The sequence below is a fragment of the Erinaceus europaeus genome, chromosome 18 (genome assembly GCF_950295315.1).
Source record: "Erinaceus europaeus chromosome 18, mEriEur2.1, whole genome shotgun sequence".
NCBI classification, from domain to species: Eukaryota; Metazoa; Chordata; class Mammalia; order Eulipotyphla; family Erinaceidae; genus Erinaceus; species Erinaceus europaeus.
The window spans coordinates 9790893-9814511 of NC_080179.1; the positions used below are offsets into that span (position 1 = coordinate 9790893).

Here is a 23619-nt window from a genome sequence, read left to right on the forward strand (position 1 = left end):
AGCCTAATTAGCCGCAAGTGAAGTCATAAGGCCCTCTGCTGTTTCCCACGCTACTGCCTACTGTCTGGAGCTATCTGCCTACAAATCAGAGACAGATGCACTTAGGAATCCATCCTGGGCCGGAGAAATGGCTGACTTGGTTAGTGTACTGCTTTCTTTAAAATTAATTAATTTACTTTTTATTACAGAATTACATGTCAACAGGAGTTTAAATCCACATCATTCCCACTACCAGAGTTCTGAATCTTCAGTCTCCCCACTGCAATCCACCACAGTTCCTCTAAGGTTGTTCTTTTATTTGATAGGACAGAGAGAAGTTGAGTGGAGGAATAGAGGGGGAGAGAGAGAAAGACTTATGCAGCCATGTTCCACTGTTCATGAAACTTCCACCTATGCAGATGAGCCAACGGTCATCTCAAGTATCAGCTACATTTATACATAGTTGTCCCCCTTTTTTTTTCTGATCAATCTTCTTCCCCTCCAAATCACTCATGACAAGATAACTACCTACAGATGTCCCTCTCCTTTTTCCTTCTCTCTCTCTGGGTCCTGACAGAGCTGGAGTTCAGAGTCCTCTTATCTTCATCCTATCACTTCGCTGCCCCCCCCCCCCCGGGAGTATGGATCAAGGTTGTTTTTTTTTGTGGGGGGGGGGAGCAGAAGGTAGGAGTTCTGGCTTCTGTAATTGCTTCTCCACTGAGCATGGGCATTGACAGGTTGATCCATACCCCCAGCCTGTTTCTATCTTTCCCTAATGGACCAGAGCTCTGGAGACATGAGGATCCTGGACACATAGGTGAGGCTATCTGCCCAGAGATGTCGGGATGGAGCTATGGTAGCATCTGTAACTTGGTGTCTGGAAGGTGGCATGACCTAAGCTAAGACAAAATGGTTAATGAACAAGAACTAAAAGGTAGGATTTGAGTGAATGAGATTATTGGGGGGGGGGGGTGTACTGCTTCTTCATGTATGTGAGCCAGGTTCCAGCCAGGCCTGCACAGAATAGAAGGAAGCTTTGGTGTTGTGGTCTCTTTCACACTCTTTGCCTTGTATTTCTATCTAAGGAAGAAAAAGAATCCATCCAGTTGCTAAATGGTACAGCTTTCTGCAGAGTGCACTTGTCACCATGTACGGGGACCTAGGTTCAAGGCCTTGGCTCCCATCTGCATAGGAGGACGTTTCATGAACACTGCAGCATGCTGCATATGTCTTTCTCTCTCTCCCTCTCTTTCTCTCCACTCAATTTCTCTCTGTCCCATCAAACAAAAGAACAAAAAATAATTTTAAAGATTTAATTAAATGATAGAGAGATGGACAAATTGAATTATATTGACAAAAGTAATCTCTTTGAACAAATTGTAAGTAGTCCCAATGTGTCAGTGTTTTTGTCCTAAATTTCAAAACTGTGATTTATTCATTTCAAGATCTTTTGTTTCCTATAATGTAAAGAAAAAGTTTGATAAATTTACTAAATAGGAATTACAGTCATTGCTATGCAACTTACACTTGTGTCATTCTTACTCCATGTTTATCTCAGTAAAAAAAAAGACATCTTGGGAGTCGGGCTGTAGCGCAGCAGGTTAAGCGCAGGTGGCACAAAGCACAAGGACCGGTGCAAGGATTCCAGTTCGAGCCCCCCGGCTCCCCACCTGCAGGGGAGTCCATTCACAGGTGATGAAGCATGTCTGCAGGTATCTCTATCTTTCTCTCCTTCTCTCTGTCTTCCCCTCCTCTCTCGATTTCTCTCTGTCCTATCCAACAATAACAACATCAATTACAGCAATAAAACAAGGTCAACAAAAGGGAATAAATAAATAAATAAATATTTTTTTAAAAAAACCCATTTGGGTCTGTGCGTAAAAAAAAAAAGGCATCTTAGCCACTTCAAATAAAGTTTTATATCGGTCTCCAATCTAGGCTCACCCTCTATATCCAAAGATAGAAGGAAAAATGAACATACAATTTAGTGGTACAAGTTGGAGGAAGTGAATCTGAAAATAAAAGGATACTTAAAATGTCCGTGTGTGTGTGTGTGTGTGTGTGATTTATTTAGAATGTTCCTCAGTTTCTAGAAATCTGCTAAAATGTTTATTGAATTGCATAAATAAGACCCATTCTACAAAAGAAACAATAACAACAAAAAGCCCAATATTTAGAAGTGCAAATGTGATAAATACCTGAACCGTTACAGAGGTGCAGAGATTTTTTTTTTTTTTTTTTTTTAATTTTTTAAAATCATGATGGTGGAGATGGTCTCATGAGAAAAAAAAATCTTGCAACTTTCTTTATCTTTGATTTTCAATGTGCACAGAAGTGATGAGTCCATTTTTTGTTTGTTTGTATTTTCAAGTCACTATTATAAAGAACTCGAAAGCAGGAAGAATGTATTGGTTACAATTAAATACAGTCATTGTGAGTTTATCTATATTGCCAAATTATAGGCTGAGTTTATATGATACAACTTCCTGTTCATCCTTCTGGCTAGAGATGTTAATTGCATAATCTACTCGAGCACAGCCATAATTTTGTTCTTTTTGGAAATAGAAGATTTAGTTTAAATCTTTGCCTCTCAGAGACCTATTATGTATCTGGGAACTAGAAACAATATGTATGGCAAGGAGAAGCTAGATGAAAGGAAGCAAAAGAGAAACGCCAGATTTTGCTAAAAAGAAGAGAAAGACTAAAGGTTAACTCCATAAATCTACATAAGTCTGGTACAAATCAGAACAGAGCCAAAGTTACAAAGGCTGGTAATCCACAGGCCTACCTGAAGACTTGCTCCTTTTCAGTTCCCACCAGGATGAAAGCTAGGTTCTCCCAGGTATTTACTGTTCTCTAAGCCCTTTTATTCTACCTTCTCTCCCATATTTACCTGACTCTATCCCATCGTTCTGCAAAACTTAACTATTTAAATAGGACCATTTTGCTTGCCACTTGGTCAACGTTCAAATATTACCCAAGATGGCTGCCACAAATCATGCGTCTACTCTGAGAATTCTCTGATACAGATTGTTTTATTTTGTCCCTAGATCAACCCTAAGTGGTAGAAATCATCCATTTTTTATCAATGAAAAAAGAGACAACTTACATTCACTGGCTTTCTGGAGCTGACGAACAAATAAGCAGTGATACTGGGAGTTAAACCCTATTCAGCTGTCCAAAGTCTATGTCCTTACGTGCTGAGTTCCATGAAATTATGACGATCAACAGCATATCGTATGGAGATCCTCCATCAGTTACTAATACATGTCATATCCTAGACACTGTCTTCTACATTCTCTAAAAATAAGTGCTTTTATTGGATCCATTTGATTTAGTTCTTTCCCTGAGTGATTCCTTAATCTACTGCTTTACTATGAAAGGAAACTAAGTAGAGGCACCGTCCAGATCATAGTCATCACTGATGAAGAAAAAAAGAAATGTAACCAGCACATTAACAAAAGCATTCAAAAGAAACCTATTGGACATGCTATAAGCACAACATAGATTGAAGTAACTAAAACTTCCTTGTAAAGAAATTATGAAGAATGAGAAGGAAATGCTTTTCAGAAGTTCATTGAAAATCTGACTTCCTGTGCATTAAGACCGGTAATATAATACTAATAAGCTCTACTACACAGAACCATTTTAGTCAGTGGCTTTATTACCTGTTCAGATTTCCTTTTAAAATCAATAATACTTTCTCTGCAAGCTTCAGCTGAATACATTTAAAGTTCAGTAGATCTCTCTCTCTCTCTCTCTGAAAACATGACTCAAACTACCCAACAATAATTTAATTGGCTCTTCCATAAATTACAGAGTAGAAAGAGCAGAGAAGTGCACGTGGGTTCAGGGGTCAGCTATCATTTTTCTGATAATGTTCAGATTGTGCTACTTACGTGATTACAAAGCACTATATTCCACAGGCTAATGGAAAAATAAGTTCATTTTCTCCAGGAACTTCAACTTGGTCATTTTTATGCATAATATATACCACACATTTATGTCTCATTTTCACTGATAAAATAAATGTTATCTGTACAGGATATCTGAAATACAAAAGTTCTTCTAACACAAGTGCTCAGTGTCCTCTAGATTTAAAGTCTAGCATCCTGACATTACAAGCCTATTTGATAACTGGCTGAATGGTGACTCTCAGGGGTATTAATGTCAACTAGAAGGAGATAAATCTCTTGCTAAACGCTCTTTTATTCTTGTTCTATTTGATATATTTATTACAGACATGAGTAAAAAATACTGAAGTTAAGTTTATCTTATCTGTGTTAAACACACAAGATAATAGAAGACAGATTAGATGATAGGCACATAACAGGCAAAATAGGAAAGTGTATGTGACAGCCTGCATAAAACAAGAGGAAATTCAACTGGGAAGACAACACTATCTTGGAACGTATGCATGCGACCAATTTTTTTTCAGACAGAAAGAGAGAAAAGGCCAGGTACTGGTGCACCTGGTTGAACACACACATTACAATGTGCAAGGACTCAGGTTCACAGGCAAAATAGGAAAGTGTATGTGACAGCCTGCATAAAACAAGAGGAAATTCAACTGGGAAGACAACACTATCTTGGAACGTATGCATGCGACCAATTTTTTTTCAGACAGAAAGAGAGAAAAGGCCAGGTACTGGTGCACCTGGTTGAACACACACATTACAATGTGCAAGGACTCAGGTTCAAGCCAGAGGTTCCCACCTGCAGGGAGAAAGCTCTATAAGCAGTGAAACAGTGCTTCAGTGAGCCTGTGTCTGTTGGGGGGTAGATCTCTCTCCCTCTCTACCTCTACCTCCCTTCTTAATTTCTCTCTGTCTCTATCCAAATTGTTTCTCTCTGTCTCTATCCAAATTAATTATTTAATTAAAACAAATAAACTAAAGAGAGAGAGAAGAAAGGATACCATAGCACTGCAATGCCCTCAGTGCAGTGGGGGTTAGTCTCATATGGAAGATATTTTAACCAAGAAAATATCATAGTCACTTTATTGTTTTAAAAATTCATTCTGGGTGGCACACCCAGTTAAGTGCATGTAGTACTAAGCACAAGGATCAACACAAGGATGGGAGTTCAAGGCTCGACTCGGGCCTGCTTCAATGCTTCCCTGCTTCACTGCAGCCAGGATACTTCACAAGCAGTGAAGCAGAGAAGCATTGAAGCAGGCATCTATCTTTCTCTCTCCCTCTCTATCTCCCCCTCCCCTCTCAATTTCCCTCTGTCCTATCCAGTAAGATAGAAAAAAACATGGCCGCCAGGAGGAGTGGATTCCTACTGCCATCACCCAGCCCCAGTGATAGTCTTGGAGGCAAAAACTAAATTCATTCTGGCTTGGGGGTCAGGTTGTGGCTCGCCTGGCTGAGCTCACACAGAGCCATGCTCAGGGACCCGGGTTCCAGCCCTCGCTGAACCTGCAGGGGAGACAATTCACTAGTGGTGAGGCAGGTCTGGTCTGTGGGTGTCTTTCTTTCTCTGTCTCTCTCTGTATCTTCCCTATCCTCTCAATTTCTCTCTGTCCTATCAAATAAAAAAATAGGAAGGAAAAATTTAAAAAGGGCAAAATGGCTACCAGGAACACCCGATGCAGAGTGTAGGCACCAAGCCCCAGCACTGACCCTCATGGCAATAAGAGGAACAAACAAACAGATAAGCAAACTAACTCACTCTGCTGGAGTGAAGAAAACAGAAGGATCTGGGAGAAGAGAAACCAATTATGGAAAGAGACTAATTATATCCCAAGAAACATATTTTTGTGTTTGATATGATGGTAGCAGTAAAAGTAATTTAGAGGAATGCCTTCCACAAATACTACTGAGCACCTGGTATGAGACAATCACTGTTTTAAGTGCTGGAGATCTCAGATAAAAATGGTGTCATAAACACCTCAGTGTAGATATATAATAGGAGTGCTATGGGAAAAAATAAGGTAGTGTCCAAAGAGAAAGATAATGGAGAAGAAATTATCAGAAAAGGCAGGAGTCTGTGAGGAGGTAGCATTTGTTGAGTCCCTTCATGTTACTGGGTAAATTTTACTCCAAGCAAAGGAAACAGAAAGCGCAAATGTTCTAAAATTAAGTGTGTTTGGGATGTTTAAAGAGACAAAAAGAATTCTATCATGAGCTTGGACTCAGATGTTGAAGGGGAATTTTTGTTGTTACCTTTATTAATTTATTGCATAGAGACAGCCAGAAATCCAGAGGGAAGGGGGTGATAGAGAGGGAGCGACAGAAAGACACCTGCAGCCCTGCTTCACCACTTGCAAAGCTTTCCCCCTGCGGGTGGGGACCAGGAGGTCGAATCTGGGTCCTTGAGCCTTGTAGCCTGTGCACTCAACCAGGTGCGCCAACCACCCGGCCCCTTGAAGGAGCTTTTTGAAAGAAGCTGAGGTTATAGAGGAAGATGGGTGCAAGTTGTTCAGGGACTTGGAAACCATAGATGAATTTTTCATTTTATACTGAATGTGTCATGAAGTCACTGACAAATTTCACTGGGACACTGACCTGACTGTGTTTGTAAGCTGGATGATTACTCAGGTATCTGGGTAGAGACTGAACTGTAACAGAACAAGAGCAAAATCAGGGGACCAGATGGTGGTGCACCTGGTTGAGCGCATATGTGACAATGTGCAAGGACCCGGGTTTGAGCCCCAGTCCCCACCTGCAGGAGGAAAGCTTTGCAAGTGGTGAAGCAGTGTTGTAGGCATCTCTCTGTTTCTCCCTCTTTATCACCCTTCCCTCTAGACTTCTGGTTGTCTCTATCCAATAAATAAAATAAAGATAATAACAAAAAATTTTTTAAAGAAAAGAGCAAAATCAGGAAGGTTGGGAAAAATCTATACCAGCAGTACAGGCAAGAAAGAATGGTGAGTTGGAGAAGGCAGTAGTAATGGGACACGGGAGGCTGCATTTTGAAATCAGAGCCAAAGAGAGGAGAAAATAGGGTCAAGGAGAGACAGCAAGAATCATACGAAGGCTTTTGTTCTCAATCACTACATACAATTTGTTGAAAGGGGAGAAGCTAGAAAAAATAAACTAGTACTTTTGGTTGGGGGTATGCTAAATTTGATAGATCTAAACTATTTGAGTAAAGAAATCCAGTGAGGAATTGGAAAAAGGCATTGTGAAATTTAAGTGTTATGTTAGAACTTAAAGGGCCAAATCTGAGAGTCAATCACGCTTCAGCTCCAACATGATGCCGGTTCAAGCAGACAAAAAGGGAAAACAGCAAATGAGATCTGGCCTGGGTGGAAGGTACTACACCAAAGGAAAAGACTCTGGGGACTGAGAGAGTGGGAGAGGATGATGAGTACCTTGGGCGTTAGTGAATGGTGGCGGAAAAGGGCCTAAACTGGGGATGAGAACATTTTGCACACACCTATCACAGGGAGATAAGAAAGTGTAAAGTCAAGGTCCCTTGGAATAGACCTAAAATAGACCTACTAGCTTTTTCCAAAATGGAGACCCCAAATTTTATCTGCTATACTCTTACCTTTAGGTTACTGGTTAATAAACAGTTTGTTCTGCTTTGTATCTTAATGCTTTTTCAGCTACCAAGTTGCAGATGCTACTGTGATGCCAACGGGACTTCACTGGACAGATGACTGTGTCACTGATGTGCCCTGGAGCCCCACCTCTCCAGATCCCTGCCCCACTAGGGAAAGATAGAAACAGGCTGGGAGCATGAATCTACCTGCCAATGCCCATGTCCAGCGAAGCAATTACAGAAGCCAGACCTTCCACCTTCTGCACACCATAATGATCCTGGGTCCATACTCCCAGAGGGATAAAGACTAGGAAACCTATCAGGGGAGGGGATGGGATATGGAGTTCTAGTAATGGGAATTGTGTGGAGTTGTACCCCTCTTATCCTATGGTTTTGTTGCTCATTATTAAATTAATTAAAAAAAGAAAGTGTGCCCATGTGTCAAAAATGTTACTGTAAACCATCAATGCCCCAATAAAATGAAAAAAGTAATATGCAATGAAATAAAGCAGTTTGCTCTATTTCTTCATCCCTGTACAAAGTCAGTGTCACAGGAGGAACCTCGACAAGTCTGTATTTCCTGTGACGCCAATCCACAGCTAACAGCAAGTATTAAAAGAGTGAATAGTCAACAAACATAGGAGAACTCTCCATCTATGGATTAATTGAAACAATACAGGTAAGAGGTCACCTCACACCACATCTGACCCCATGCCCTCCACTTTCACCTTAGTACTCAATAATTCCTCTCAGCCAGTCAGAAAAAGAGGGAGAAAAAAAAAAAAGAGTCTGACTAGGTTGTTTCTCCTTATGTTTTTCTGGCTTCTTACTCTCAGGGTCCTTCATGAAGGCTTATGGGCTTTTTTTGGTAGAGTAAATGTTTGGAAAGTGTTCACCCCATCTGTTGCTTCTTTTCTCTCTGGTGAACTTTCTGCATGCAACAATACTAGTATGTCCCGCTGCAGTCTGAAGAATTACCTGTTTCAGAATATCGTATTCTTGTACCTCCATGACATCATATTTCGGTAAGCATTCCCTTTGCTTATTTACATTTCTTATGACTGAAGCTTCTTAATGTTCTCACAATGCACCAATTTTTACCATTATTTAATTTTGTTCTGAGATAATCACTTCTTTTTTATTGATTTAATAATGATTGATAAAACCATAAGATCTCGCAGAATTTCCCAGCACTAGAGTTCCATGTCCCATCCCCTCCATTGGAAGCTTTCCTACTCTTTTAAAAAATTTTTATTTATTTATTTATTTATTTATTTTCCCCTTTTGTTGCCCTTGTTGTCTTTTTATTGTTATTGTAGTTATTATTGTTGTTGTTATTGATGTTATCATTGTTTGATAGGACAGAGAGAAATGGAGAGAGGAGGGGAAGACAGAGAGGAGGAGAGAAAGATAGACACCTGCAGACCTGCTTCACCGCCTGTGAAGCGACTCCCCTGCAGGTGGGGAGCCAGGGGCTCCAACCGGGATCCTTCTGCCGGTCCTTGCGCTTTGTGCCACGTGCACTTAACCCGCTGCGCTGCCGCTCGACTCCCCTTTCCTACTCTTTATCTCTCTGGGAGCATGGACCCAGGATCATTATGAGGTGCAGAAGGTCTGGCTTCTATAATTACTTCTTTGTTGGACAAGGACATTGGCAGGTGGATCTGTACCTCCCCCCCCAACCTATTTCTGCTTTTCCCTAGTGGGGCAGGGCCCTGCAGAGGTGGGGTTCCAGGGTACACTGGTGAGTCATCTGCCAGGGGAAGTCAGATTGGTGTCATGGTAGCACCTGGAACTTGGTGGCAGAGTAATAGAGCTAAAAGGTTGACATTCCAAGCCTGGTGTCTCTGGACACAATCCAACGTGATACGTGTTGAGGTCATACTGGTAGCAGTGATTTGGTTGAGCTCAGCAGCTGCAGTATCAAATGGCACGGACCAAGACAAGCGTGCAGGAAAATGAGCAAAGTCCAGAGGTCCCAGGACTGGGAGAAATATGGGTTTTCTAGAGATTGAGGAAGGTTCCTGTTATCTTAGCGTTTAAGAAGGCAATAGATAGTTCTTGTTATAACCAAGTTAATTGGGAATTTGGTTTACTTTGAAAATCCCATGCTTAAGATTTGCTGTACCATACAAGACCTCACCATGACATTTAATGCTATTTACAAATAAAGCTGTCAAAAGAAGGGACTGGATATGGAGCTCTGGGGGTAGGCATTGTGTGGAAATATACCCCTCTTATCCCACAGTCTTGTCAATATTTCCATTTTATAAATTAAAAAAAATACTTCTAGTTCACAGACACACACTGACTAAAACATGCAAACTTAACATTTTCTTTGTTTTCATCCCAAACTAGAAACTAACTTGGATATTTCCTGGTCATACATAAAGAGATAAATGACTTGTCATAATACTCTGGAAGCCCTTTGAAAGAATCAGGGAGCTTTTTCAAGTCTTAGCTTATCACCAAAAATGTCCATAATTTTTGTTTGGGGTACTCCACAATAGTAAGAATATATGTAAAATGTGTGATGAAATGCCCTAAAATCAAACCCCACATTATTACAACAGGCTCATTAGCACATAAGGACCCCACATTCTTAATGATATTTGATAGTTAAACATAACAAAAGCCATGTACCCAGGGATCTTAGTTTTAAGGTTTTTTTCCTCTCTAAATAATATTATTATTCTCTGAGGACACAAAAACAATATTGCTTTATTTAGTTAAGCAAATCCAAAATAGAACAGAGGAAACCATTCAATTAGTCAACATATATCTATCATTTCTGCCCATACACGCCAAAATGGTCATGTCTTGCAAGTACAATAGAGAAAATATCTTCAAAGGAGTGATGTTTACTTTCAGAGAGGGATGCCTGAGATTTCAATAATTATTCTGAACCGAACCATAATGCTGATGACTGTATTGTTTACTGCATTCTTACAAACAAGAAAACACAGTGTTTTAGAGCTGCACAGGAAGGAAGTTTACTGCAAGTAGCTATTAATGTGGCCATTTATATCCCAGCTCCCTGAAAAAGTCCTAACTAGAGAGAATACAGAGTGGAAAATTTCACTCCCGATTTAGACATCTCTCCAGACTCCAAAGGAAGCTGCTCAGCTGGCAACTTGTGCTGTTGCAAAGGAGCTGTGTGACTGCGTGTTAATGTTAATGGACCTCGGGCCAAAGACCTGAGCACCAGACTGGAACAGGAGCTACTGGATTGGACACATTGTCTCATGTCATGAACACACTGTCTCATGTCAGGAACGTGTGTGTGTGTGTGTGTGTGTGTGTGTGTGTGTGTGTGTGTGTGTGTGTGTGTGTGTGTGAGAGAGAGAGAGAGAGAGAGAGAGAGAGAGAGAGAGAGAGTCTTTCCTGGAAATGATATTGGTAAAAGTTCTTATACACTTAGATATTCTTTTAGCAGTTCCAAATTTGAGGGGAAAACTGAGGAAATGCCAGAGCATGGAGTCACATTCTCCACTGCTACTTCAGCAGCTGTTACTTGTATAGGGAATAACTGTTTGATGGGATTTCTTGGCACTGCTCCTAAGACAATGAGGCAACACTTTACATTAAATTGGTCTAAAATTTCAACTATGTCACTTAGCTTCAGCCACAATATAATAATAATAACAATAAGACAGTTGTGTGTCAGTAATGGCAAGCGTATTTCAGGACACTGAGAAAGTCCCTTTAATGAAAAATGTAGTAAAAGGTAAAAAGAAAAACCTTGTCATTATTTTGGTAAATTCTGAATATCCAAACTGAGCTTCTGAGACATTTTTATATTTTCTTCATCTAGCTATTGATACTTTAAATAAAACCAAATTATAAATGAATGCAGTGTATCTCTGTGAAATTCCTTGTTGAATTGTAGAACTGTAACCATTATAGATTCACCTTATAATCAAACATAAGGTTCTTCAGAACAGACAACCTGCCAGCTTTGAACTCTCCACTCACAACAGCCCCACACAGGACCTCAACAGTACCTTTTATAGCTGGTGGTGTGTACACACTCTGCTTCCTCTGCTTTGGGGATGCATTCTGTGACTGGAAAGAAAAAAGTGGAAGGATCACATTTGGATACAAGGTAAGTTATTAGTCATCTGAAAGAGAAACAAACATTGTACCATATTTCAAAGCACTTTCAGATTCCTCCCTTGCCTTGAAATGAAACTCTAATCAACAAGAAATCCTATACATGTTCAGAAGATGGGGATGGAGTGAGTGGAAACGCGTTTTAATGAGGTGTGAAATTGTACTTCTTACAACATGTAGAGTGTCTTGTAAACCAAGGTTACATCGAAAATAAATAAAAACACAATTTTTTAGTACTTTCTTAACAAAATTGCTATTTTGACTTTCTAACCTAAGTATTTGGAGAGAAATTACTATGATAAGGGTTGAATTATTGAAAAAGGTTATTTTTTGCATGAAAAACAATAAAAACTGGTCATGAGAACACAAAGTAGGACCAAATGCTCAAATAATGATATGAATTTCTTTATAAACCTATAAGTAGAAAATACGATACTATTACTTATCATAAGTAACACATATACCCTATACCCTAACAGGTTAGTGTAAAAAAATTATCCTTTTCTTAAAAATATATATATATATTTACCTAGTTCTGGATAGAAACAAAGATAAATTGAGAAAGGAGGGAGCGATAGAGAGGGAGAGAGACAGAGAGACACCTGCAGTCCTACTTCACCACTTGTGAAGCTTTCCCTCTGCAGGTGGAGACCAGAGGCTTGAACCTGGGTCCTTGCACATTATAATGTATGTTCTTAATTAGGTTCACATGCTTAATTAGGTGCACGCCAATGCCTGGCCCCAAAATTCTCTTTAAATTTTTTTTTATTATCTTTATTTATTTACTGGATAGATACAGCTAGAAATCAAGAGGGAAGAGGTGATAGACAGGGAGAGAAAGAGAGACACCCACAACACTATTTCACCAGTCCCAAAGATTTCCTCCTATAAGTGGGGACCAGGGACTTGAACCTAGCCTTGTACATTGTGATATGTGTGCTCAACCAAGTGTGCCACCACCTGGCCCCCAAAATTCTCCTTTTTAATAGTGTGTCAGTACATTTGTGTGTGTGTTTATTTATAAAAAGGAAACACTGACAAAACCATAGGATAAGAGGGGTACAACTCTACACAATTCCCACCACCAGAACCCTGTGTCCCATCCCCTCCTCTGGGAGTATGGACCCAAGCTCATTGTGGGGTGCAGAAGGTGGAAGGTCTGGCTTTTGTAATTGCTTCCTTGCTGAACATTGGTGTTGGCAGGCCGATCCATACTCCCAGCCTGTCTCTCTCTTTCCTTAGTGGGGCAGGGATCTGAGGAATCGGAGCTCCAGAACATATTGGTGGGGTTGTCTGTCCAGGGAAGTCTGGTTGGCATCATGCTAACATCTGGAAACTGGTGGTTGAAAAGAGTTAACATATAAAGCCTAACAAGTTGTTGACTAATCATGAACCTAAAGGCTGGAGTAGTGCAGATGAAGAGTTGGGGGGGGGGTGTCTCCGTTTTGTAGATAGGCCTGTGGCTATACTAGTTTTTTTTTTCCCCCCTGAACATGAAATCTGATATGCAGGTGGATCCAAGTTACTGTCTGGGGAGATGATGTCATGGCTGGAAAAAGAACCAGAACGCTGGATTAGAGAAGAGAGTAGCTCCCTAATATGGGAAAGGTGTATAAATATTGTTGACTGTAAACCCCATTGATTTGATGTGATCTGGGGCCCATATTCAGCTTAGGAACCTATGTGACCTTTGCCTCCCTGTAGATCTGAGCTCACAGTCTGTGGTCATGAGTAGGAATGTTCCAAGCTGCCTCAATATCAGGACCCATCTAATGTAGCCAATACATTTGTTAACATGACAAAGTTAGGGATCTTAATGAATTTGTATCTGAAACAAAATTTTTTCTCTAAAAGATTCCAGCATAAATAACTATAGATTGTTGCAGGGAGGGGGAGGGGGGCCTATCCTATGTCTTCCATGCATAACAGAAAGTATATAATGTAGGAAAAAAAAATACCAAGAAACTGTTTCACAATGTTTTGGAGAAAACTCCTGGCATCTCTCATGTACATGTGGAAACTTAATTGCCTTCAAATGTAACACCAAGGTGGTGATATTTACTTGATGGAAAACAATCTGTTAAAAGGTTAAAAATTCTAGGAGTCAGGTGGTAGCGCAGTGGGTTAAGCGCGAGTGGTGCAAAGCGCAAGGATCAGCGTAAGGATCCGGGTTCGAGCCCCCCCGGCTCCCCACCTGCAGGGGAGTCACTTCATAGGTCTGCAGGTGTCTATCTTTCTCTCCCCCTCTCTGTCTTCTCCTCCTCGCTCCATTTCTCTCTGTCCTATCCAACAATAACAACATCAATAACAACAGCAGCAGCAGCACCAACAATAACAAAAAGACAACAAGGGCAAAAAAAGAAAAAATAAATAAATTTAAAAAAAAGTTAAAAATTCAAATAGTTGCCAGATCCACATCAACCAAGCAAATGGTACAACCAAATTTTTCCAAAATAGGATCTTTTGATGCCAATCTATTGTGCAAAGGTGTAGAAAGGGTGAGTCACATGCTTGGAGGAGGTGTGGGTGGGACTGCTGGTAATTCTTCAGCTGCATTCAGGTACATCTGATTGACTCTTGAGAAGCCATGGCTCCTGGACTTTTTATACATCTACTTTCATATGTGTATTTGAAGATCAAGAGAAAATTAATTCTAAGAAAAACTTGCTTGTTTGGTAGTAGTATTGAATTTTATTAAATAATAAAACTAGACTGTATTTATGGAAGAGTTTAATTTCCTTTTTTAAAATTTTTTTATTTAGAAAAAGGAAATACTGACAAAACCATAGGATAAGAGGGGTACAACTCCACACAATTCTTACCACCAGATCTCCATATCCCATCCCCTCCCCTGATAACTTTCCTATTCTTTGTCCCTCTGGGAGCATGGACCCAGGGTCATTGTGGGATGCAGAAGGTGGAAGGTCTGGCTTCTGTAATTGCTTCCCTGCTGAACATGGGTGTTGACAGGTCGATCCAGCCTGTCTCTCTCTCTCTGAGTTTAATTTTCAAAGCAGTTTCAGATTTACAGTCTCTCTCTCTCTCTCTCTCTCTCTCTCTAGTTAAGTCTTGAGAGATATTATATGGCATTTTGCTCTTCCTATATGTTCCAAGTATTGCTGTCTGCCAGTTCATGGATTCATAAGAATTGATAAGTAACTCTGCATGCCTCTTAATTCAATATATAGCTCATTTCTGACATATCTACTCAATTTCCTTATTTTATAGAGTCTAAATTATCAGTGTGCTCGCGCTCTCCCTGTTCCCACTTTCTACCTGAACTCTGCCATGTGCATGCGGAAATGCCTTAAGTATGATCTTGGAGTCACATGCTAAGATCTTTTTGCAGTTGCCTACACCCAACTCAGAGACCTCAGCAATAGCTGGCCTTAGCCTCTGATGGTCAGATATAACTGATCCTGTCAGTGAAATGATTTACACTGTATCTGATGACAAAAGGCTAAAAGCAAAGTTTGTTCTGCGTGCTTTTTTCAATGGTTAGTTTTTCTTTTTTTTTTTTTTAATTTTTTTATATTTATTTTATTTATTTATTCCCTTTTGTTGCCCTTGTTTTATTGTTGTAGTTATTATTGTTGTTGTCGTTGTTGGATAGGACAGAGAGAAATGGAGAGAGGGAGGGGAAGACAGAGGGGAGGAGAGAAAGATAGACAGACACCTGCAGACCTGCTTCACCGTCTGTGAAGCGACTCCCCTGCAGGTGGGGAGCCGGGGTTCGAACCGGGATCCTTATGCCGGTCCTTGTGCTTTGCGCCACCTGCGCTTAGCCCGCTGCACTACAGCCCGACTCCCAGTGGTTAGTTTTTCATAGGTAAAAAAATCAGAAAACCTAAAGGCAAAGAGTTAACACCACAAACTAATTTTTATCAGTTATAATGATATGCTTTACAACACATCAAACTGTTTTAATTTATTTGAATACATATTCTAGAAAACATAGAAAAACTTACTTCTTCTTGTGTGTTGGTCACTCTCTTGTCATCTATTTCTACAAGAGAAGGAGATATAATATATTAGAAAGGTGATTTTTTTCCCCCTTGTAAAAATGCAAAATCACATGTTCTAAACTACAGATCAAAGATGGTTTATAATTTCCTTACACCTGAATAGCATCTATGGCTTTGTCTAATGACTAACAGGAGGACAGGAAAACAACATTTCCTTCTTCCAAAGATTAAAAGTGTCTTCCTTAAAATCCTAAGTTGCCCACACCCCAAAAGTCTGAAAGAGGACCAGAGAAGTGATTCTTAGAAGCCTCACGGTGCTAAGACATAAACAACCTTGGCTAGCACTGTCATATCTACTGTGCCTCTGTCAAAATTCTTCATGGTTTCCATGAAACACAGCAGATCTCTTTTTCCATTCAGTGCACTCACTCAGACATAAACAGAAGGGACACCCTCTCTTCTGTATGCCCCAAAGATAAATGGTTACTTTGTGACATTTCTTATGACCTGACTAAAGCAACTTCTACACAGACTGACTGAAAAACACTGTCGAGGAAGAGGGAGAGGTCACACACAACTATTTCCCCAGAGGAAGGGTGAGCTTTTTTAACTCCTGCTTTGCATAGATACTCATCCTCTTGACTATCTGACCCAGTTATACTTTTCTGAATATTAGTTTAATTGCCAAACTGAAAGACTGATACTGTGGCCCAAAACCAAACAAGGAATTTGTCAAAGAAAGTCTGCTTGAAGATAATAACAGAAATCTGCATATATTGACAGGTACTATATCAATGAAAATATTTCAAAACTGGATGTATGGCATTTTTATTTTATAATGGCTATGTAAAATACAGATTTAGTCTTGATAGAGATATGCCTACTTGTGCCAAAAATATATGCCAATGTGTTAACTAACCATAATTAACTCCTTGATACTTAGATAGCACATTCTGTCTCACCCCCATCTGTACTGTCTGATTTTCCTTTTTTTCTTTTTGCCTCCAGGGTTATTGCTGGGGTTCAGTGCCTATACTATGAATCCACTGCTCCAGGAGACCATTTTTTCTGTTAGTTGAGGCTGTTAGTTGAGGATAAAGATCATAATTATTGCAGTCACTACAAGTACCTAGTTCATTACCAGGCAGCTGAGAATATACTGAATTAAGTTTTGTCTATCAATGTAAAACATTTTGCTTAAAGCAAATATCAAATAGGATACATTCTAACAATGTGGGTTATTCAGTGTTTTGTTTTTGTCCTAGGGGTTTTGAATTCAACCCAGATATTACAATTTATGGCAAAGGACAAAACTGGACTCATCACCCAGCTTCGCACTTTTAAATTGCCCAGTCCTAACAAAAAAATCGAAACACAGCCTTGCCACAGCAAGTGCATTGCATTCAGTGAAAAATATTTTTATTCTTATTGTTGAACTCCAGTGACATAAACAGACTATGATGAAGTAAAGACAAGTATTAGAGAATTTAAGATTAGTCCTGTGTCCTTATCTTAACATTATAGAATGAAAACTAAATGTTTTTTCAAGTCAAAACAACTCATACAAAAGGACAAGAATAGATTTCGGGTTTATTCAGATCAGTTGATGAGAATAGAATAGTATTTCCCACAGTAGATATTTGCTAACTTGGAAAAGTTCATCCTGTTAGCCTCACAAGCACCTCAAGGAAACACGCACACAAACACAGACATATACGCCCATTCTACAATCTCACAGGGCAAACACACACACAAACACAGACATATACGCCCATTCTACAATCTCACAGGGCAAACACACGCAGAGCATGACAATACATAGAAATGAACACTGTGTTCTCTTTAATTTGTAACTAGAAGGTTATGATTGGAAGAGTAATTGAAGCTGTTTGTCAAACCCAAAAACATGAAAATGACTTCATAATATTAATATATCCTCTTCAAAGTTTGAATTTAAATTGTGACCCCCATGGCTAACCCCAGAAGTATTAAAGAACGTTGGAAATACTGAATGCTCCATAAAAGAGAAGAATATCATATGAAGTAAGAATAATACAACTATAAAATACGTAAGAAGTCTGTTGACTGATTGCCTACAATAAAATACAGCGTTTCTCAAATAAGTTATTGCATAGAATCCAATTTTATCTTTATCTATAGTGTTTCTTCTCTCAAAGGTAATTTGTTCTATAAGACAGAGTGAAGGGGTGGGGGTAGATAGAATAATGGTTATGCAAAGAGATTTTCATGCAAGTCCTAGGTTCAATCCCCCACACCACCATAAGCCAGAGCTGAATAGTAATCTGGTAAAAAATAAACAGAGGGGCCAGGTGGCGTCACACCCCGTTAAGCCCACACAATACAAAGCACAAACAAGGATCCAGTTTTTTCTAGTCCCCGCTTCCCACCTGCAGGGGGAAAGCTTCACAGGGGTGAAGCAGGTCTGCAGGTGTGTTTCTCTCTCCCTGTTTATCTCCCCTCCCCTCTCAATTTCTCTGTGTTCTATCTAATAAAATGGAAAAAATGGCAGCCAGGAGCAGTGCATTTGTAGTGCCAGCAACAAGTCCCAGTGACACTAGCCCTGGAGACAAATAAAATAAAATAACAGAAATTTTAAAAGAGAGTGAAAATTTGGGAGAAAAATATAAAACCAATTTAATCATAATATTTTAAGGCCTGTTGTCATCACTAAAGCTGACTGCAAGGATTTAAGTGTTGTAGAGTAGCTTGTGTATCAGAGGGCTCTTTCGCTATGAAACTCATGATGGGAACAAGACAAGATCTAGAAACGAGTGGATATTTACAGAATCTGAAAGTACAGTTGTTTTATTACCTTAGAAATGATCTAGAATCGAGTGGATATATACATAATTTGAAAGTACAATTGTTTTATTGCCTTAGAAAGATGAAAGAGGTTTTGAAAAAAAAAAAACAGTTGCAGTTAAAAAATTAAATGCCAGGGCCAGATGTGGTGTACCTGGTTGAGTCCACACATTACAGTGCTCAAGGATCCGGGTTCAAGACTCCAGTTCCCACTTGCAGAGAGGGGAGATTAATGAGCGGTAAGGCAGTGCTGGAGATGCTTCTCACTCTCTCTCTCTCTCTATATATATATATATATATATGTATATATATATGTATATATATATATATATACATATATATATATCTTTCTCCTCTTTTCCCTCTCAATCTTTCTGTTTAAAAAAATGTAAATAAATATCTTTAAAAAATTAAATGCCCATCAAAGTGAAAGCTAAAGGAATTTTCCTGGTGAAAGAAAAGGAAAAGTTTGTGAACTGGAACCGAGTAAGAATCTCCAAACCGAAAATGTACAGAATATAAAGAGATAAACATCAAGAGAAGCCTAAAGAATATTGACTGAGGTGGGCAAGGGAATTTCTGTCTTTATTTATAGAGAGGCGGAGAGATATAGAGATATAGAAGGGTAAGGGGAGAAAGAGAGGCACACGGGGTCCTTTCCATTGCTTGTGAAGTTGGGGAGGACTGTGGGCTTGAACCTGGGACCTCACAGAGTAAAGTATGTCCTGTATCAGGTGAGCCACTGCCTGCCCCCACCTCCTACTTCTCTGTTTTGACCCCAGGCAAAAAATTCAATATTCAAAAATGCCCAGTTTTTTCCCATTTGTGAAATGGCACTGAGAAAACAGAATTCGTTTTCTGTTTTACTTTTTCTCCATATGCTTTTCTATTTATTTATTTATTTTGTCATTAACAATTAAAAATTAGAATAGAACTTCTTCAAGTATGGGATATGCATAGCAACTTCTTCCCAGAGAATAATAGGAGAGAATGTGGAAAAGAAGTGAGACAGAGATTAATCAAAGTACCCTGTATGCACTTTGACTTGTAAATTTCAAACTCTTCTTAAAAATGGGTCTGTCGGGGATCGGGCGGTGGCGCAGTGGGTTAAGCGCACGTGGCGCAAAGCGCAGGGACTGGTGTAAGGATCCCGGTTCGAGCCCCCAGCTCCCCACCTGCAGGGGAGTCGTTTCACGGGCGGTGAAGCAGGTCTGCAGGTGTCTATCTTTCTCTTCCCCTCTCTGTCTTCCCCTCCTCTCTCCATTTCTCTCTGTCCTATCCAACAACAAAGCAACGTCAACAATGGCAATAATAACCACAACGAGGCTGCAACAACTAGGGCAACAAAAAGGGGGAAAAAATGGCCTCCAGGAGCAGTGGATTCATGGTGCAGGCACCGAACCCAGCAATAACCCTGGAGGGAAAAAAAAAATGGGTCTGTCACTAAAACCTTGAGCAAAATATAACAATGACATCTAATTTAAAAAAAAAAAAATCACTAAACACATAAAATCACCCTATCTGTAAATCTGCTTGGCTAATACTTTGAGAATTCTGTAACTGATTTGAAGAACACTATATCTTTTTATGATATTGAGTCATCGCTGAAGCAGCGCAGTGATGTGGGTGATCCCACAGAGGTTTCTACTGACGTCACGTAGCCTGTGTTCTCTTTCGCATTTGGTCAGTAAATAGTGCCAGAGCACTCCTTGTTGTTAGACTGGTTTGGAAATTATTTCAGTTATCTTTTTTTCCCACCAATAGGTATTTGTATGCACCAGCTTTCAACAATATTAATTAAGCTTTGAAATGTTCCCTTCATGACCATAATCCTCTTTTAATTGGCCCATATAACAGTTTTTCAATTGTCATTTTTATGAACATGTTTTCAGCTACTTTAATTACATTTTTAAGACCTAGTGTTCTTGAGCTGACAAAATAGTTCACCTTGATATTCTGCCGACTTTACCCTGTACATGACCCAGGTCTGAACCCAGCCTCCACTGCCCTCCAGGATGTTTTGATATTAGTCTCTCTCTCTCTCTCTCTCTCTCTCTCTCTCTCTCCAAAAATGTCAATCTGGAGCAGTCCGAATGATATTGATGGCAATCATGATGTTGATGATGATACATTTAGTGTTCTTCAAATTGCTTACAGAATTCTCACAGGATTAGCAAAAACATATTTCTAGGGAGGGTGATTTTAATTGTATTTAGTGATTTATATATTTTTTCTATCCAGTGCAATAATTTTGTCATGACAAGTACTACCATCCTTCAAAGTTCTATTCAAATGACATCACTTCTAAGAAACCTCTTCCAATTCCTACCTGCCCTGTCCCAAACAGAAAGTCATCTCATTCACTCAACATTACAGCACTTACCATATGTCTATCTGGTGCCATCATTATTTCATGAACTGCAGAATGGTCACTGAGGTTTTTCGCCTCAGACTTCAGGACTGATTCTTCCATAGTTGTTAGCACAGCAGCAGTGCTGATACATCTTATCACTTTGTGAAATAAATATATCTGAAAGATTACATCTTTCGTTTGCTGGGTCTACTATTACAAACTATAATTGTAAAGCAATTATTACTATTATTATTGTTATTATTATTTTTACCATAGGGTGGGATGGAGGGCAAGTCAGGGGAGGGGATTGAACCTGGGATCCAAAGCCTCAGGTAGGAGAGTCTTTTTGCATAACTATTATGCTATCTCTCCCACCTGAGCAATTATGTTCTCATACAAATGAGTTTGTGATTTGTAAGCTTGTTAAGGTAGAGACAATAACTTCTATATCTTTTTCCTTCATGCATGATTTTATCTATTCCAGGCCACTTTTTCATTCAGAGACAAAGAGGCAGAGAGATACCAAAACACCAAAGCTTCCCCCAGGACCATGGAATCTCATAGCATTTCAGGGTTCAAACTTGGGTCACATGAATGCCAAGGCACTCGCCCTAGCTGGTGTGCTGTCACTGGTGTCATGACTTCTCTTTCTTAAGAACAGTGTCCCTTCAGGACACTCTCACCCTTGTGCAGACACCTATCACAGGGAGAAGATAAATTCTTTGTGTATCAGTGACTTTACTGTGATCACTAACTCTCCAATAAAATGGTGGGGGGGGGGATGTTTATTCCATGCAAGGTTCTCACTTTCTTCTAATTATTGTCTAAATCATTCCAGAAGGAATCTTTTAAAGGAACAAACATATATGCTTTTGCTCTGTTTCTAGAGATTGGAAAGGAAATCTGGATTCAAGAAAGCATATAGTTGGGAGCTGGGAGGACAGGATAATAGTTACACAAAAACTCTCATGCCTGAGGCTCTAATATTCCATCTCAAGCACCACTATTTGCCAGAGCTGAGCAGTGTTCAGCTGTTTCCCTCTCTCTTTCTTCCTCTCTTCCTCATTTAAATAAAATAAAATTAAAGTGCAATACATGGGACAATTTAAAAATAGAATACATAAAGTCAAATTTAATGTTTTCTTTCATAGATATCAGCCTTAAAAATAGCTAAACCATAAAAAGTGGGTGATTTATTTAGATTATTGGCTGCAAAAGACCACATATCTACATGTTGACTACTTTTCTAAGAAGCAATCCAATCTGTAAGAATAAAAACTAAAAAAAAAAAAAAAATCATGATTGTAGAGAGGAGTCATTTGAGCATTTTAGGCACTTATTTTGGAAACATGAACGGGAGATTCAATTTAGAAGAAACTGGAGCACTTCCAATAAAAAAGAATGTTGTAAGCACATGCTTTGAATGCTTCTCAGCTCAAAAGCAATTTCAGTGACATAAAAATATTTTAAAAAATCACTAAATGACATGGTCATAGTGAAGAATCAGTGATATATTTCAGTGCAGCACACACACACATAAAAAGTCAAAATGCAATAAGCAGGGGAGCGAGTAGGGCCTGAAAGGCTTTGGATACAGAAGGAGGCAGCTGATGTCCTTCATCCCTGACTAACCAAACTCACTTCACAAGAAGGTAAAGGAAAAGACAGTCTTGCTGACTGATTGGAAAAGGGCTGTCTCACCTATATTTGGAAAGGGCACTGATTCGTGCGTCTGGAAACACAAGGAAAAAGCAGACAACTTGGGACAAATCAAGACGAACTCACTGACTATATGTGCTCTGCGTTTAAATTGCCACGGGCCAAGAGTACTGATGTCCCAATTAAGGCCTGATTTTAGAGTAAGACTCTATATCAGTGAATGGAGAAAGATTCAGAGACATTAGCAAAGAATGGTCAATGTGTGGTAAAGGCTAGCAAATTCTCACTCATGATGAATTGAAAATTAAAATATCAGGGGGCTGGTGGTGGTACATCTGGTAAAGCATTCACAGTAGTTACAATGCATACAAGACCAGTGCAAGGACCCAGGTTCAAGTCCCACTCCCCATCTGCAGGGAGGCTTCTTCAAAAGTGGTGAAGCAGGTCTGAAAGTGTCTATCTTTCTCTTTCCTCCTCTATCTTCCTCCTCCCCTCTCAGTTTTTCTCTGTCCACTGGAGGCAAAAAAAAAAAAAAAAATCAAATTAAGAAGAAAAGGAACAATGATGACTACCCCAAAGTAATTAAAAGATGGCTTCCTTTCAGGAGATGCTTGCTGTTCTTTGCTGCCCAAGAAATGTCTTCACTTTCAGATATATCCTGTGCATGACTCATTTGAGTGCCTGGCTGTTTGGTGAAGTTGTCAGGCCTACTAATTCCAAACCTATGAACCTATGAAGCTGTTTAGTCAACAGCCTTTGGCCAACAGGAAGGAGACTTATGACTAGTGTAAAAATCATGACACTCAATTTGCCATTATTGGGATACCGTGGCCTCTACAGAGAAGAACAAGGACATTAAGGATGAGCAGGTGGACCTATAGAATCTCTGTGGAAAGATGAAACTGAGACGGGGGGTGGGGGGGTGTAGATGGCATAATGGTTATGCAAAGAGCCTCTCATGCCTGAGGCTCCAAAGTCCCAGTTTCAATTCCCTGTATCACCATAAACCAGAGCTAAGCAGTACTCTGGTAAAAAAAAAAAAAAAAAAAAAAAAAAAAGGAGAGAAAGACCAGCAAGAAGAGGGATAAGAGAGGGAGAGGGAGAGGGAGAGGGAGAGGGAGGGAGGAAAAATGGGAGAGAGAAAAAGTAGTTCGAGGTTAAGCGGAAAGAAGGTATCTTTCTCAGGAACTCATAGCAGAACGAAACATGCTCATATTTCCACATTCTGGAGGA

The 23619-nt window shown here is 39.6% G+C and overlaps 1 protein-coding gene across 1 annotated transcript in view; it reads right to left on the reverse strand.

Annotated features, from left to right (window-relative positions):
- PPP1R1C (protein phosphatase 1 regulatory inhibitor subunit 1C) overlaps window positions 1-23619 on the reverse strand; it is a 130037-nt gene that overhangs the window by 44790 nt on the left and 61628 nt on the right. Inside the window, exons 3-4 of the mRNA XM_007522147.3 lie at window positions 15555-15592; window positions 11478-11538 (exon numbers count right to left, since the gene is read on the reverse strand). Coding sequence (XP_007522209.1) covers window positions 11478-11538; window positions 15555-15592 — 99 coding nt within the window. The remainder of the gene's footprint in view (window positions 1-11477; window positions 11539-15554; window positions 15593-23619) is intronic.